This window comes from Vulpes vulpes, chromosome 13 (assembly GCF_048418805.1).
Source record: "Vulpes vulpes isolate BD-2025 chromosome 13, VulVul3, whole genome shotgun sequence".
Lineage (NCBI taxonomy): Eukaryota > Metazoa > Chordata > Mammalia > Carnivora > Canidae > Vulpes > Vulpes vulpes.
The window spans coordinates 63,887,292-63,903,854 of NC_132792.1; the positions used below are offsets into that span (position 1 = coordinate 63,887,292).

Here is a 16,563-nt window from a genome sequence, read left to right on the forward strand (position 1 = left end):
ACTGCAACACAGGATTTTAATTAAATTTGTTTTACTATTTTTATTAAAAAGAGGATTTTACTAGTATGGTATATGGCTTTTAAATGGTAATCTTTAAAAAAGATGTGTTAAGTCTGTGCTGTAGCGTTGGGGTATAAAGCACATATAACTTTTGTTTAAAGTAATTCCAGCATTTAAATCAAATTTTTATTGTTACAATTCACAATTTGTAGTGTATTTTTCCAAAATGAGTTACTTCAGATTATTCCACCTCAATTGCTTAGTGAGAGAATATAGTAATACTCATTTTAATCTTGGTTTGTGAGGAGATAAATGAACGAAGCATCACTCAGGATATATCAGGGTTCAGACAGATCAATTTTAAAGTCCATCCCTTAAAAAAAAATCTTCTCGTTTGGATTTATTTTATAGTCATGTCTTGTGGTTTAGTGTAGCTTTTAAACTATTTGTGGACCAGACTTACTTAAATTAGTAATGAATAGAATAACTTGAATAAGTTGTACTTCACTAAGTAATTTGATATATTTAAAAATTCTACTCTTTTGCCAGGTTTTTATTATGATTAATATAGATCCTATCATTTTTATATCTAAATTAATGCCTCTGTAAATAAGTCTTAAGGGATTACCTTAAAATTATTTTAGTAGGTCATAGTTCTAATCTAGATTATGTTCATTAACTAGTTTTTGACTTATACTATTTTATTTAACAGAGCTGATACTAGTCTTTCTCAGTCCTTAATATGTGAAGTGATAAATGAGATTTTTACATTCCTAATTAGTGGCTTTTTAGTAAATCGTCATCCTACATTAAAAAAATAATGTCAATCACTCTATTAAAGAGGCCTGTTAGAGATGACAAGTTACAGTTCATTTTCATAACCCATTTATTCAAGTTGTTATTGCACACTAGCAGGTTGATAGGTATTGACCATGATGAGCTATTATATAGTGGTATCTGTAGCTTCATTACTATGTCTTGGCTGACAGAAATACTTATTTCCACATATATGCTCTTCAGGGTCCTAGGTTCTCCTCTAATATGGTAGTATTAAGGGGAGACTTATAATCTAATAAACTAAATATTTTTGAGGAGCTCAAACAGCAGGTGTGAGAGGTGCCTTTTAAAGATTTTTTATTTATTCATTCATTCAGAGAGAGAGAGAGAGACAGAGACACAGGCAGAGGGAGAAGCAGGCTCCATGCAGGGAGCCCGATGTGGGACTCCATCCCTGGTCTCCAGGATGCTGCCAGGAATGTATTCTGTATGATTTAGTCCCTTGGGATTTGATATCATGCTTTTCTTTATAGATTTCTTTGTAGTGGATTATTTTACTTTTTAATTTGAATTTGTTCTATTTTGTGACTAGATAATAACTACACATACTACAAAATTCAATGGATAAACATTGAAAAGTCCTTCTCATATCTCTGTCCCTCAGGCTCTGTGGAGACAACCAGGGTTGAAATTAAGAATTTTATTTTTGTTTGGAACTTCTGTTCCTTTTACATTTCTTGAACTGTTGTTTTCTGTTTTTGTAAGGATACATGAAATCATGTAAGAACTTAATTACATGATAAGCATTAAGGAGATAATAACAGTGATTTGGGGAGCTATATAGCAAAGTACATTCAATTAAGGTTTCAAATAAAGTAAATTTCTTTATAGTGATAGTAAAAAAAGATTATTTTTCATTGAGATGTCTAGGTGTGTGTTGAGGAATTATAAATCTCATGCCAGTTTTTTGAGGGAAGATCATTAATCAGATATATAAAAATATCTCGTTGCTTTTAATGACTCTTTTGTTAATGAAGTTGAGCATCTTGTCTTGTGTTTATAGGCTTATTTCTTTTCCATAAATAGTATTTTTATGTCCTACCTGTTTTTCTACATTATTATTCATCGTTTTCTGATTGATTTGTAAAGCACTCTTGTTCCTTTCATTTTTAGATAGGGTAGGGGGAAATCTGCCTATTATCATGTCTGTTGAACTAATTTGATCCATTTTTCATGACTTTTAGACAGGTTTTATAGAACAGTTAGAAAAACCTAATAGAAAGTTTGGTTTGAAGAGATGACATTTCATCTAGAACCCAAGAGAAAAGAAGGGAACCATGATGCAGTGATCCTGGACAGGGGAGCAAGTATAAAGCCGCACCTATGGTACAGTTGAGGAATAGCAAGGAGACCAGTGTGGCTGAGTTGTGGTGGTGAGGAGAGAGTGGGAGAACAAGAAGACTGAGACGTAGACAGATCATTGAGGCCTTTGGAAATCAGAGCTTGGTATTGGACCTTACTTAGTCCAAGTGTGTGGAGAACCATTGGAGGATTTTGAGCAGGAACCGAATTGTTCACTCTTGACTTGATGCGAAGAGTGGACTGGGGGCCCAGAGATGCCTCAGGAAAACCAGTCAGCAGCCCACTGCAAGAGTCCAGGTTAGACATGATACTAGTCCAGGTTAGTCCTGAGACAGAAGGAAGAAGTGGAGATAGAGCACGGGAGAGGATTATGACGGGGAGAGTGGGCAGAGCTCACGGAGGGGATTTCAGCTCTGCAAATGTTGTTTTAGGGTGTATATTTTAAATTTGTAGTATTTATTATTTTTATAATAGCTTTATTGAAATACAATTCACATACCATACAATTAATCCACTTAAAAAGTACAATTCAGTAATTTTTAGTGTACTCACAGAGCCGTGTGGTCATTGCCACAGGTAATTTGAGAACATTTCCATCACTGTAGAGAGAAACATGGTACTGTGAGCATTCACTCCCCACCTTGCGCCAGCTCTCCCAGCTCTGGAGAAGCACCAATCTACTTTCTGCCTCTGGATTTGCCTGTTTGGGACATTTCATATCAGGGGGACCATACACTGTGTGGTCCTTTGTGACTGGCTCTTTTCACTCAACACGCTGTTCTCGGGGGTTAGCCGTGTTGTAGCTCATATCAGTACTGTGTACCTTCCTACCTGTCTGAATAGTGCTTGCTGTGTGGATATAATACATTTTGTTAATCTAGTCGTTTGTTGCTGGATATTTGGGTTGTCTTTATTTGGAGTGTTATGGATAATGTTGCAAGATATATTTTTATATGTTTACTTTTAAACACAGAATGTATTTTAAAATCTCTCTTTCAGGGGCACCCTGTTTTTTGTCTTATAGATTCAGTATCACCTCAGATCTTTTTAAGTATACTAATTATATTTTAAAAACTTCTCTTATTTCTTGCTAGCGTCTGGGCCATTTGGTTTTTCATTTTGTTCCATTTATTTCTAGTTTGATGCGTTTCTTCAAATGATGATTCCTGTTTCCTTATTCATTCATGCTTAAATTAAGGAAATGATAGTTGGACCATGTCTCCTCTTCACTTTTGTCTACTTCTGCAGAAGTTCTCTCCCCAAGTGAGCTTGTCTGACTCTGACATTAACTTTCTATTTACTGCCCGTTCCTTACTCTCTGTACCCACTTTTATGTCATTGCTTAATCATAATCGTCTTCTTCATAACTAGAGATTTTAAAAGCAGAAGTCATATCTGCTCTTAAAAAATTTCTCAAAATTTCCTTTGGTATATCCATCTTCTGCACAGTGCTTTACAAAGAATAAATAATAAATGTTGGTTAAATTTCATATCCCGTTTAATTAGCATGTGTTAAAAATGTGTGTATTTTTTTTTTCTAGAGGCGTGGAGCTATTTCCTATGACAGTTCTGACCAGACTGCGTTGTACATTCGTATGCTAGGTAAGCAGTATTTATTTTGTACCAAAATCCGTTAATTTTATTATCACATAGTGTTAACTTGGGATTGAGATCATTTTCATTCGGTTGCTCTTCATCACTGTTTGCGATAGGAAATAATCAATAATTTTGAAATTAGAAGTCTTGAAACCAATATGGAATGTAATATGAATAAAGACAGGTATTTTAGAGTAATTGAGAAATCTCCAGCTTGATAACTGGGACTCTGTCATAAATGTACAATTTTAAATTGAATTCTGAGTATTCTTCATAAAAATAATTTTAGACTTGTAGAGTTGATAAAATACTAAAAAGATGTCCATGCTAGCATAGAGAAAGATGAAGCCATAAAATACCTGACCATATAGTCCTGTCACTGGATGTATTAATTGCTTTCACTTGTCTGGCAAGGAAGACCGTTTGTCGTCTTCCAGTCTCAGTTCTTAAATTTTTCACGTATTATTCAAGTCCATAAGGTGAAATGAATTTAGATTGTGTATACATGTATAATTTTCTTTCTCTTCTCCCTCTCTTTGCCAGATTTCTCTCCTCATCACGCACTCCTCAATCCCTTGAACTTTAAATCATACTATTAAAGATGTACAATTAAGATTCCAATAGGCAGATTTACTTCTCTTTTCTTAAAGGAGTCTTCTGTGACTTCTTTCATGCTCAGAATTCCTCCCTTAACTTCTAAGATATTGAGCCATACATAGTCTTCACCTTTCTCTGGGTGTTTAGTTTGTTTTTGCCTCTTTGACTAATTCTTATTCATCTTCTTAAGCCCAAGTGTTCTCCTGTGCCCCATTTTTGCTCTTCTTCCTTTCTTCCCTCTTTAATTTACCTTGTGTGTCTGTCTCAGCTCCATTCTACCCTGGTACGATTTTTTCCCTAATAGGGTGTGGTCTTTTCCTCTTTTTTTTTTTTTTTTTTTTTTTGGTGGAGGATGCGGGCATCGAGGTCTTTTCCTCTTTACTGTCTATGTCTCTCTCCACAAACGTATTTGAGATTCTGCTCTCCTGAAAACAGAACTTTATTTTTTTGTAAATTTATTTTTTATTGGTGTGCAATTTGCCAACATATAGAATAACACCCAGTGCTCATCCCATCAAGCGCCCCCCTCAGTGCCCGTCACCCAGTTACCCCCACCCCCCACCCCCCGCCCACCACCCCTTTCCCCACCCCTAGTTCGTTTCCCAGAGTTAGGAGTCTCTCATATCTGTCTCCCTTTCTGATATTTCCCACTCATTTTTTCTCCTTTCCCCTTTATTCCCTGTCACTATTTTTTATATTCCCCAAATGAATGAGACCATATAATGTTTGTTCTTCTCCAATTGACTTATTTCACTCAGCATAATACCCTCTAGTTCCATCCATGTCGAAGCAAATGGTGGGTATTTGTCGTTTCTAATGGCTGAGTAATATTCCATTGTATACATAAACCACATCATCTTTACCCATTCATCTTTCGATGGTCACCGAGGCTCCTTCCACAGTTTGGCTATTGTGGACATTACTGCTAGAAACACCGGGGTGCAGGTGTCCCGGCATTTCACTGCATCTGTATCTTTGGGGTAAATCCCCAGCAGTGCAATTGCTGGGTCGTAGAGCAGATCTATTTTAAACTCTTTGAGGAACCTCCACACAGTTTTCCAGAGTGGCTGCACCAGTTCACTTTCCCACCAAGAGTGCAGGAGGGTTTCCCTTTCTCCACATCCTCTCCAACATTTATGGTTTCCTGCCTTGTTAATTTTCCCAATTCTCACTGGTCTGAAGTGGCATCTCATTGTGGTTTTGATTTGTATTTCCCTGATGGCAAGTGATGCGGAGCATTTTCTCATGTGCTTGTGAAAACAGAACTTTAAACTCATATATTTTTTTAACTCTATAGAACATCTCCATATAAATGTATTATGGGCACCTCACTTTTAATCAAGCAGAGGCACATAGGTAGAGGCAGGGAGGCAAGCTAAGAAGCGAATACAGGAACAAAAGTTATGTGTTCCCAAGGCTCTTCATTTTTCAGTCTTTTGCCATCTCAGAGCACATAACTCTCCATTCTTCTGGTTGTCAGGTCAGAAACTTACAGATCTTTTTGATTCTTATTTTTGGTCTACTCCATGTTTGCCTCATCAGCACATTCTCTTGGCTGATACCTTCAGAGTATATCCAGAATTTCACCACCCTCATGCCGTTACTACCAAGATCTAAGCCACGGTTATTTTGTTGTTGTTGTTAATTTATTTTGTTAATTATAGTCGCATTGTTGTACATTAGATCTCCAGAACTTATCCTGCATAACTGACACTTGTTTCCCCTTGAACTTCGCCCCATGTCTGCCCCCCACCAAGCCATAGTTATTGTTTCATTTCTTGCACTCGCTTCTTAGCTACCTAAGAAGCTACCTACCTGCCTCTGCTTGATTAGTCTATGTGGCCAAAGTGAACCTTTTGAAACATAAGTTAAATCAGTCTCACTCCTCCATTCAGAATCTTTTGATGGTTTTCTGTCTTAGATGAATGGCCAGAGCTATCATGATGGTCCACGAAGGTCCATCATCAAGTGGCCCTCTCTGACCTTACTTCTCCCTCACCTCACTCTAGCCATGCTGGCCTCTGCTTGACGTTGAACATGCCTAGCATGCCCTCCATCTCAGGGTATTTTATTGGTTCTTTCTTTTGCCCAGAAACCTCTTCCTCCAGATAGCCACATGGCTCACTGCCTCACTTCTTTCAGGCCTCTGCTCAGATGCCTCTTTTTCAGTAAGGTCTTCTCTGACCATGCTACTGCGTCTGTCCTCCTCTACTTCTCCCCCACCCATTCCTCTTTGCTTGCTTTAATTATCTCCTGGTTACTTATTACCATCTTCCATAGAATGAATTCTTTTTAAGATTTTGTTTATTTGACAGAGCACAAGCAGGGGGGAGCAGCAGAGGAAGAGGGAGAAGCAGGCTCCCAACTGAGCCAGGGAGCCCAGTGTAGAGCTTGATCCCAGGACCCCAAGATCATGATCTGGGCTGAAGACAGATGCTTAACTGACTGAGCCACCCAGGCCTCCAACATAGAATGAAATTCTTATTTGTATATTATTTGTCTCCATGAAATGATAAGCTTCATGGAGACAGGGACTTTATGTGTCTTGTTCACTGCTGTATTTGCAGTGCCTGATGTGCAGTGGGTGTTCAGTAAGAATTTGTTGCAGGGAAAAGGAAACCCCACATGAGACAGTTGATAAATCATTGTGGAATGACACAAACCATGAAGGAGATGATGGCCTGCCTTAGAGAAACAAAATGTGAGCAAGAAGGCCCTGCAGAATTCAGGGGCACAGGGGCAGGGACTGAAGACCTAAAGGTTATGAACTTGGAGGCTCTGAGAGTATAGTGGGGAAAGTGCTGTCTTTGGAATCCAAAGAGCTAGGTTTAAATCCTGACTCACCCTTTACACTAGCTTCGTGGCACAGGCAGGCTACTTAACTTCTCAAAGTCTCTGATTCTTCATCTGTAAAATGGGGACTAAGATTCCTACCTCTCAGAGTTGCTTAGAGAGTTAAATAAAATAGTACCTATAAGACACAAAAAGAATGTCTAGTACATGGTTGCAGTGGTTATTTTGTTGTGTAGAGAAGTGATCTGAAAGTCATATGAATACATGTAGAAACAATACTGAGCTTATAAAGGCCAAAGTTTAAGACCCAGCTGAAGGCCATGTGTGTGTGTGTGTGTATACACACCCCCACACACACCCACACACACACAAAATCAGTGAGAAAAGAGATCAATCAAATTGAACATTTAAGGCACAATCTTTTAACATTTTATTTTTCTGTACATTTGTAAAATTGAACTTGAGAATGGGTCATGTAATTTCTTTCATATTTCTGACAGTATGGTGCTAGGCACAGGGTAGACCCTTAATATCTTTCTCTCTGGATTTTTAGTTTTGTGCTGAGGATTTTTTTTTTTTAACTTCATGTGAATAATTAGATATTAGGTTGGAGGAACACCTGGGTGTCTCAGTGGTTAAGCATCTGCTTTTGGCTCAGGTTGTGATCCCAAGGTCCTGGGATTGAGTCCCACATTGGGCTCCCCACAGGAAGTCTGCTCCTCCGTCAGCCTATGTCTCTGCCTCTCTCTCTCTCTGTGTCTCTCATTTTTTTTCTCTTAAAAAAAAAAAGATATTAGTTTGGATTGTCATATATTTGTCATGTTTCTGAATGCTAACTTTAAAAGTTAGATTGTTATTATTATTATTATTATTATAGAGGTAGATTTAAAAAAAGCTTATCTAGCCTAACAATTCAGTACTGAAAATTTATAAATCCCTTCAAATAAATTAGCTCTTAACTACTTATTCCATATATATCATTAGTGAACCAGTGCTTATGAGTATGATACCATTAAACCTTCATTGCTTATGGGAGCTTCTTCCCAAAATGGCAGCCTTCTAAGCTTATGTTTTATTCTTGATTTTGTCCAGGAGATGTACGCGTAAGGAGTCGAGCAGGATTTGAATCAGAAAGAAGAGGTTCTCATCCGTATATTGATTTTCGTATTTTTCATGGTAAGTGTTGGCATATACAGTATTTCTCTTAGGCTTTTGGTAACCTTCAGATTTTTAGAAAAATACATAATTTTTCAAAGGAAAAAGAAAAAAGTTATGTTTGAAATGTTTTAAAAACATTGGGTCATGATAAATGACACATTATTTTAGATAATGTTAGTAAATGCTTAGAGACAATTAGAATTGTAAAATATAAAATATGAAAGCTGATATAATTTTTCTTCTCCTTTCCAATTGAAATGTGACATTACTTTGGTACATTTTTTCTCTTCCTGATACATATATGTGCAAAATGTTTAAAGTTGTTGTATTCCATGTGTTTTGTCTTCACTACTCTAGATAAAATGTTTTTGTGCAAATGACATAAGAGATTTTCATAGTTAAAAAGGTGTATCTTGGCTTATTTGAAAATATACCACCACCTTTAAAGATATTTCATAGAATGCATATTTTGAAAACAAACATTGTGTGGGTTTGGCCCATAAAGGAGAAAATGGGAAAAAGAGAGCTTCTAAAACCCTTAAATAGTAAGCACATTACCTGTTTTTGGAGGAGCACCACTTTTGGTAATGTTGGATAAATTATTTGGATTAACACTCCAGTTTAAAAAAACTAGAAAGACTGGACAAAATATGGAAAACATGTATTTGAGTATATCAGAATGCTGTTAAGGCAGAGATGAACCTGGCATTTGGGCTACTTTCCCCCTTAGTAGCATCTGCTGATTCGGGGAAAGGTGGATGAAAGCTGAGCAGAATTTCTGATGGACACTTAAAATTAGAAAAACAAAAATAGCTGTTGATACCCCACCAAAGTTGGGGCACTGGTCCTGGTAAACCTTCTATGCTCTAATTGGAACCCCAAAGTTCTTTACCTTAGGAAATCCTCGCTGTAAAACGTCTCAATCAGTGATTAGATCAAGATGATCTGTACCTTCAGAACCTCTAGCGACCTACTTGAAGTAAATGTTAATCCTCTTTGAAGAAAGGTAGTAACATTACCCTAAGTCTCAAATTACCTCTAAATTTTTCATATGCATATTAAGCACTGAATTAAAAATAAAAAAGGCGGGGAACCCGGGTGGCTCAGCGGTTTAGCACGCCACCTTCGGCCCAGGGCGTGATCCTGAAGACCCGGATCGAGTCCCATGTCGGGCTCCCTGCATGGAGCCTGCTTCTCCCTCTGCCTGTGTCTCTGCCTCTCTCTCTTGCTCTCTGTGTGTCTCTCATGACTAAATAAATAAAATCTTTAAAAAATAAAAAAAGGCAAAAGAAGATAAGGATAGTGTGATCAAAAATGAAAAGGAAACAACAGTAGAAACAGCCACAGGAAATTCTAATGATGGAATTATTTTACATGAGCTTCAAAATAACATAATTATGCTGATGGAGGAAAAAAGACAGGATTGAAACTTTCAGTAGAGGACTGCAAATTGTAAAAAAAAAATTTTTTTTTAAGTCAAATGAATACTTAAGACTAAAAATAACATACTTTAATAAGAACTCATTGGCGTTGGTTTTAACAGCAAATAAGACCAAAATACAGAGAGAATTAGTGGATTAGAACATTAGGTCAGAAGGAAACAATTTAGAATGAAACACAATGAAGCAAGAGGTAGAAAATACAGAAAAGACATGTGAATGTGTTCCAGTTATCTATTGCTCTGTATCTGTCAAGAATTGTGAAGAATCTAAGATTTTACGTATAAATTAACAAGTTAGCCTGTTACTGCATCTTGGATGCTGGCAGAAGAGAGAAAGCTCCTGGGAAAGACATAGGGGACTTTATTATTCATGGCACAGCCAGCAACTTGAACATATATTGTGTCAGTTCTTCTAGCCCCACACATCCACAGTGGCAACGTAGAGGGTTTTATGTGGATACTATGCACACAGTGGATTTGTGTTATATCAGGGAGCTTGGGGAACATACTGCTATTTGTTCCAGCAAAAGATGTACTTATCCCTCCAGGTTGCTAGCTGCAAACACAACCCTGAGAAATGGCCCAGGTAAGGATTGGTCGGGGCTTGGCATTCTTGGCACACCCAACCAGAACATGCAGGGACACTCAGGAGTGTCCACTATGAAGGATTACCTCTTCCAATAGTGACAAATGACTCCAAAACATACTGGCATAAAACAACTTTTTTTATGTTCATGATTCTGAGGGTCAGGATTTAGTTAGTATATCAGGTTTGATTTGCCTGTGTACCACAATGTTCTGATCTTCAACAGAGGTGGCTCCACTAGGTCCATATGTCTGGGGCCTTGCTTCTTCTCCACATGTCCTCCTCTGGGGCTGGAACATCTAAGATGACCTCTGCGCTCTTATATCTGGTGCCAGGGTAGGGTGGCTGGAATTTCTGGAGCTGGCCAACGTTTCTCTTACCATAAATGGCAGTCTTAGGGTAGTTGGACTTCTTCCATGGCAGCTGCTGCCTTCCCCTAGAGCAAGCATTCCAAGAGAGGAAGTATGGGAACACCTGGTCTCTGACGACGAGGGCATGGACACTGTCACAGCATCACATTTTCATATTCTGTTGATGAGCTGTGTCACATAGCTTGTCCAGATTCATGCAAGAGGACATTGATCCCACTTGTCAAAGGGAGTAAGGTAAAAAAAAAAAAATTTTTTTTTTTAAAATTTATTCATGAGAGAGACAGAGAGACAGAGTGAGAGGCAGAGACATAGGCAGAGGGAGAAGCAGGCTCCCTGCAGGGAGCCTGATGTGGGACTTGATTTTAGGACCCCAGGATCATGACCTGAACCAAAGGCAGATGCTCAATAACTGAGTCACCCAGGCATGCCTGGTCAAAAAAATGTTTAATCTTCTATCCTTAATCTGGCACAAAATGTGTTGAAAGTCATTAGGGTCCCAGGAAAGGAATGGGAAATTATAGTAGAAGTAGTCCTTGGAAAGATAATACCAAGATATCTCTAAAGCTTAATATAAAGCACATTAAGGTACAGATTCAAGAAGCATTATGAATCTGAAGTACAGTAGCATTAAAAGAAAATCACAGTATATTAGCAATATAATAAAACTGAAAACTGAAATCAGACAGAAAGGATTTCACTCACATATGGACTTTAAGAAACAAAATAAATGAGGAAAGGAGTGGGGTAAAGGGAGTCCAACCAAGAAACAGACTCTTAATTCTGGAGAACAATCTGATGATTACCAGAGGGGGAAGGTGGGTGGGGAAATGGGTGAAACAGGTGATGGGGATCAAGGAGGGCACTTACTGTGATGAGCACCAGGTGATGTATGGAAGTGTTGAATCACTATATTATACACCTGAAACTAATATTATATGGTATGTTAACTAGCGAATTTAAGTAAAAACTTAAAAATATATGGGGCATTCTAAACATGAGAATAAACTCTTTTCTAAAATGGAAAAGTAAAATAAATTAATTAATTTAAAAAAGAAGTAGTGAAAAAGAAAAAAAAGTAGTGAGAAAGAAAATTACCTTCAAAGAAACAGCTATAAGATTGCTAGAAACAGATTCTATTTTGTTTTTAACAGAAACTAAGAAGCTAGAAGACAAAGGGAAAGATAGCTTCAAAGTGATGGAAAAAAATAAATGTCAAACTAAAATTTTACCCATAAACTCTTCTAGAGGAGAAAAGGAAAGGCCTTCACAACTTACTGTGTAAAGCCAGCATAATCTTGATATAAAACTTGACAAGGATATGACAAGAATAGAAAATTATAGCCACTATCACTCACAAATATAGAGGAAACATCCTAAGTAACATACTATCAAATCTGCCATTTATAGGAAAAAATATATTTTGACCCAATTTCTGTTTTCCCAGAAATGTAAGATTGGCTTAACATTAAAAAACCAGTCATTGGGGATCCCTGGGTGGCGCAGTGGTTCGGCGCTGGCCTTTGGCCCAGGGCGCAATCCTGGAGACCCGGGATTGAATCCCACGTCGGGCTCCCGGTGCATGGAGCCTGCTTCTCCCTCTGCCTGTGTCTCTGCCTCTCTCTCTCTCTCTGTGACTATCATAAATAAATAAAAATTAAAAAAAAAAAAAACAAAAAAAAAACCCCAGTCATTGTAATTCACCATATTAATAGAAAAAGGAAAAAATAGAATAAAGGATAAAAGTCATGGAAAGACCAATATGTAAAGATACCGTTTATCACCTTTCTTATTCAGTACTTTTTTGGAGTTTTCTAGCCAGTATAGTAATTCAGGGAAAAGAAACAGAAGATAAAAGGATTGGGAAAGAAGTGTCATTATATATGGATGATGTGATTGTGTACTAAGAAAACTATGAGGAGTAGCAAATGAATTTGGCAAATTTGCTTGGTTTTATTTTCTATAAAGCAGAATTGACAGAAATTGAAATAACATAATTTAAATTTACATCAATGAAAGATGAAATACATAAGCATCAGTCTAATAAAAGATGTGTAGGACTCTGCATAGAAAACTGCATAGAGGAACACCTGAGTGGCTCAGTGGTCGAGTGTCTGCCATTGGCTCAGGTCGTGATCCTGGGGTCCCACATCGGGCTCCCCGTGGGGAGCCTGCTTCTCCCTCTGCCTATGTCTGTGTGTGTGTGTCTCATGCATAAATAAAGTCTTAAAAAAAAAAAAGAAAACTGCATAGAAAAAAAGATACTACAGAGGAAAAGAAGACCTAAACAAATGGGAATACATACTATTGTTCATAGATTGGAAGATTCAATATTTTAAAAATGTTAGTTTCTCTTGAATTGACCTATAGGTTTAATGAAATCACAAAAAAAGTCCAAGCATGTTTTTTTTTCCCCCTTTGGTAGAATTGAGATGCTGATTGTAGAACCTATATAAAAATTGAAAAAGCCCAGGGGTTTCCTGGCTGGCTCAATGGAGCATGTGACCCTTGATCTCAAGGTTGTGAGTTCGATCTTTGTGTTGAGTGCAGAAATCACTTTTAAAAAAAACTAAAGAAAGGAAGGAAGAAAGAAAAGAACCCAAATTAGTCAAGACAATCAGAAAAATAGGAACCATATTATAGAAATTACTCTTCCCAGAGGTGCCTGGGTGGTTCATTTGGTTAAGTGTCTGGTCTGACTCTTGATCTCAGCTCAGGTCTTGATCTCAGTCAGGATCATGAGTTCAAGGCCCATGCTGAGCGTGGAGCCTACTTTAAAAAAAAAAAAAAAAAAGTTACTCTCAAATATAAAGACTTACTATAAACTATAGTTATAATTTTGAATAGAGTGATACTGGATCAAAGCCTGACAAATAGGATAATAAAACATTGTAAAGTTCAGAAACAGATTCACACATATTATGGGTGTTTGATTTGTGACAAATATGGTAATGCAGTATGGAAAAGATTATCTTCTAAATAAATGGTGCTGAATCAGTTGGCTACCTATGTGGGGAAAAAAAATGAATCTTGACCTTTAGTAGTAAAAAAATCAAATTTGGGTATATTTAATGTTGCAAATTATACTGATAAGTCAGATAAGATGAGGAATAAGAATTGATTTTTTGATGAGGTGGTTATAGGGAAAGCCTGATTATTGAATGAATATAAGCGAGAACAAGGAGATAGATATAGCAGGTACAGACAACGTAAAGACTTTAAATGCAAAGAAGAGAGGCAGCTGATAGGGCTAGAAGGATCACTAAAGCTGGCAATTAATAACCAATTAAGTTCTGATATAAGTACTTCTTAAGTCAAAGAGGAGATGGAAACTGATTTTGAAGACTTTTATTTTTTTTTCTTAAGATTTTATTTATTCATGAGAGACACGGGGCGGGCGGGGGGTTGGGGTTGCTGGTGGCAGAGACACAGGCAGAGGGAGAAGCAGGCTCCATGCAGGGAGCCTGACATGGGACTCATCCCAGGTCTCCAGGATCAGGCCTTGGGCTGAAGGTGACGCTAAATGCTGAGCCACCCAGGCTGCCCAATTTTGCAGACTTTTAAAAAGTGATGATTAAAGATTACATATAAAAACCTGTGAAAATTCAAGTAAAATTTGGTTAAAGCAGTGATACAGGAAAATTCATAGCATTAAAAATACCTATGTTAATAAATAGGAAAAAATGAAATAAGTGAATTAAATAGTCAAGTTCAAGAAGAAAATAAGAAAGTACACCTAAGAAAATATGAAGGTAGCAATTAGTGAAGTTAAGAAACAGAAATTAATGAGTTTAAAAAACAAAATAAAAATAAACTAAGAACTGGTTCTTTACAACAAAATAGATAAACTGCTGGCTGACTTAATCAGTGATTAAGCTAAGTTGAATACTTAAAAACTAAGGAGGAGTGGGAGATTCTCACAGGAACAAGGGAAATTAAAGAATAAAAATAGACTACTTATTCTTATTAATTTTTTGTTTATGAAAATGTTTTTAAATAGAAATGTTATTTATATTAACATGGGTTTATTATATTTTTAACAAAACTTTATTTTCTAGAACATTCTTAGGTTGAGAGTAAAATTAAGAGGAAGTGCAAGGATATCTCCATATCCCCATACCACAAATGCATAGCCTCTTCCATTATCAACATCACCAAGCAGCGGGATATATTTGTTACAATTGGTGAACCTACATTGACAATTCATAATCACCCAAAGTCTACAGTTTACATTAGGGTTCATTCCAAGTGTACATTCTGTGAGTTTGGACAAATACATAATGACGTGTATCCATTGTAACAGTATACAGAGTATTTTCACTGCCCTAAAAATCCTTTGTGCTTCACCTCTTCATCCCTTCATAGCTTTTTGCCTTTTCCAGAATGTCTAATGGTTAGAATCATACTGTCGGTAGCTTTTTCAGATTGGCTTCTTTCACATGGATAATATGCATTTTAGATTACTCCTTATCTTTTCATGACTTGATAACTCATTTCTCTTTAGCACTAAATAATATTCCATTGTCTGAATGTACCACAGCTTATTTATCCTTTTACCTAGTGAAGGACATCTTGGTTGCTTCCACGTTTTGGCACTTATGAATAAAGCTGCTACAAACATCCATGTGCAGGTTTTTGTGTGGATGTAAGTTTTTGACTTCTTTGGGTAAATACCAAGGAGTGTGATTGCTGGATTATATGGCAAAAAGTATGTTTGGTTTTGTCAGAAACTACCAAACTGTCTTCCAAAGTGGCTGTACCATTTTGTATTCCTACCAGGAATGAGGGGGGAATTTCTGTTACTCCACATTCACATCAACATTTGGTATGGTGAGTATTTTGGATTTTAGCCATCCTAATCAGTATGTAGTGGTATCTTGTTTTAATTTGAAATTCCCTGTGGATCATCTTTTCATATGCTTATTTGCCATCTGTGTATCTTCTTTGATGAGGTATCTGCTAAGGTTTTAGCCTATTTTTTAATCAAATTGTTTTCTTAAAGAATTTTGAGTTCTTTGGGCACTTTGGATAATAGTCCTTTATCAGATGTGACTTTTGCAAATATCTTCTTACATTCTGTGGCTCGTCTTCTCATTCTTTTGACTCACTGTCTTTTGCAGAGCAGAAGTTTTTAATTTTAATGAAGTTCATCTAAAACCATTTTCTTTCATGGATCATACATGTCTTTGGTGTGATTTCTTTCTTTTTTTTTTTTAAAGATTTTATTTATTTATTCATGAGAGACACAAAGAGAGAGAGGCAGAGACAGAGGCAGAGGGAAAAGCAGGTTCCACACAGGGAGCCCAACATGGGACTTGATCCGGGGACTGCAGGATCACACCCTGAGCTGAAGGCAGATGCCCAACCACTCAGCCACCCAGGCGCCCCTTTGGTGTGATTTCTGAAAAGGCATTTCTCTTCTCTGGATTGTCTAGATTTTCTCCGGTGTTATCTTCTAAGAGTCCTGTGGTTTTATATTTTATATTTACGTCTATGATCCATTTTGAATTAGTTTAGGTCTATGATCTATTTGAATTTTTTGCATGTGGATGTCCAGTTGTTCCAGCACATATTGTTTAAGAGACTATCTTTGCTCCAATGTATTGACTGTGCTCCTTTGTCAAAGATCACTTAGCTATATTTATGTGAGTTTATTTCTGGGCTTTCTGCTTTGTTTTACTGATCTATTGGTCTGTTCTTTTGCCAGTACCATACTGTCTTGATTTTTGTAGCTTTATAGTAAATCTGGAAGTCGGGTCGTATCAGTCTTCCAACTTAGTTTTTCTCCTTCAATAATGACTTGCCTAGCCTGGGTCTTTTGCCTCTCAGTGTAAACCTTACAATCAACTTGTTGATATTCATAAGGTAACTTACTGGGATTTTGA

At 37.1% G+C, this 16,563-nt stretch overlaps 1 protein-coding gene across 13 annotated transcripts in view; it reads left to right on the forward strand.

Moving 5' to 3' along the window:
• PDE7A (phosphodiesterase 7A) overlaps nt 1–16,563 on the forward strand; it is a 119,981-nt gene that overhangs the window by 51,591 nt on the left and 51,827 nt on the right. For all 13 annotated transcript variants that reach the window (XR_011996640.1, XR_011996639.1, XR_003236995.2 and 10 more), the window contains 2 exons: nt 3,681–3,741; nt 8,218–8,301. Coding sequence is in view for 8 of the 13 variants with exons in the window: in XM_072734637.1 (XP_072590738.1) it covers nt 3,681–3,741; nt 8,218–8,301 (145 nt within the window). In the remaining 5 variants the exon portion in view is untranslated. The remainder of the gene's footprint in view (nt 1–3,680; nt 3,742–8,217; nt 8,302–16,563) is intronic.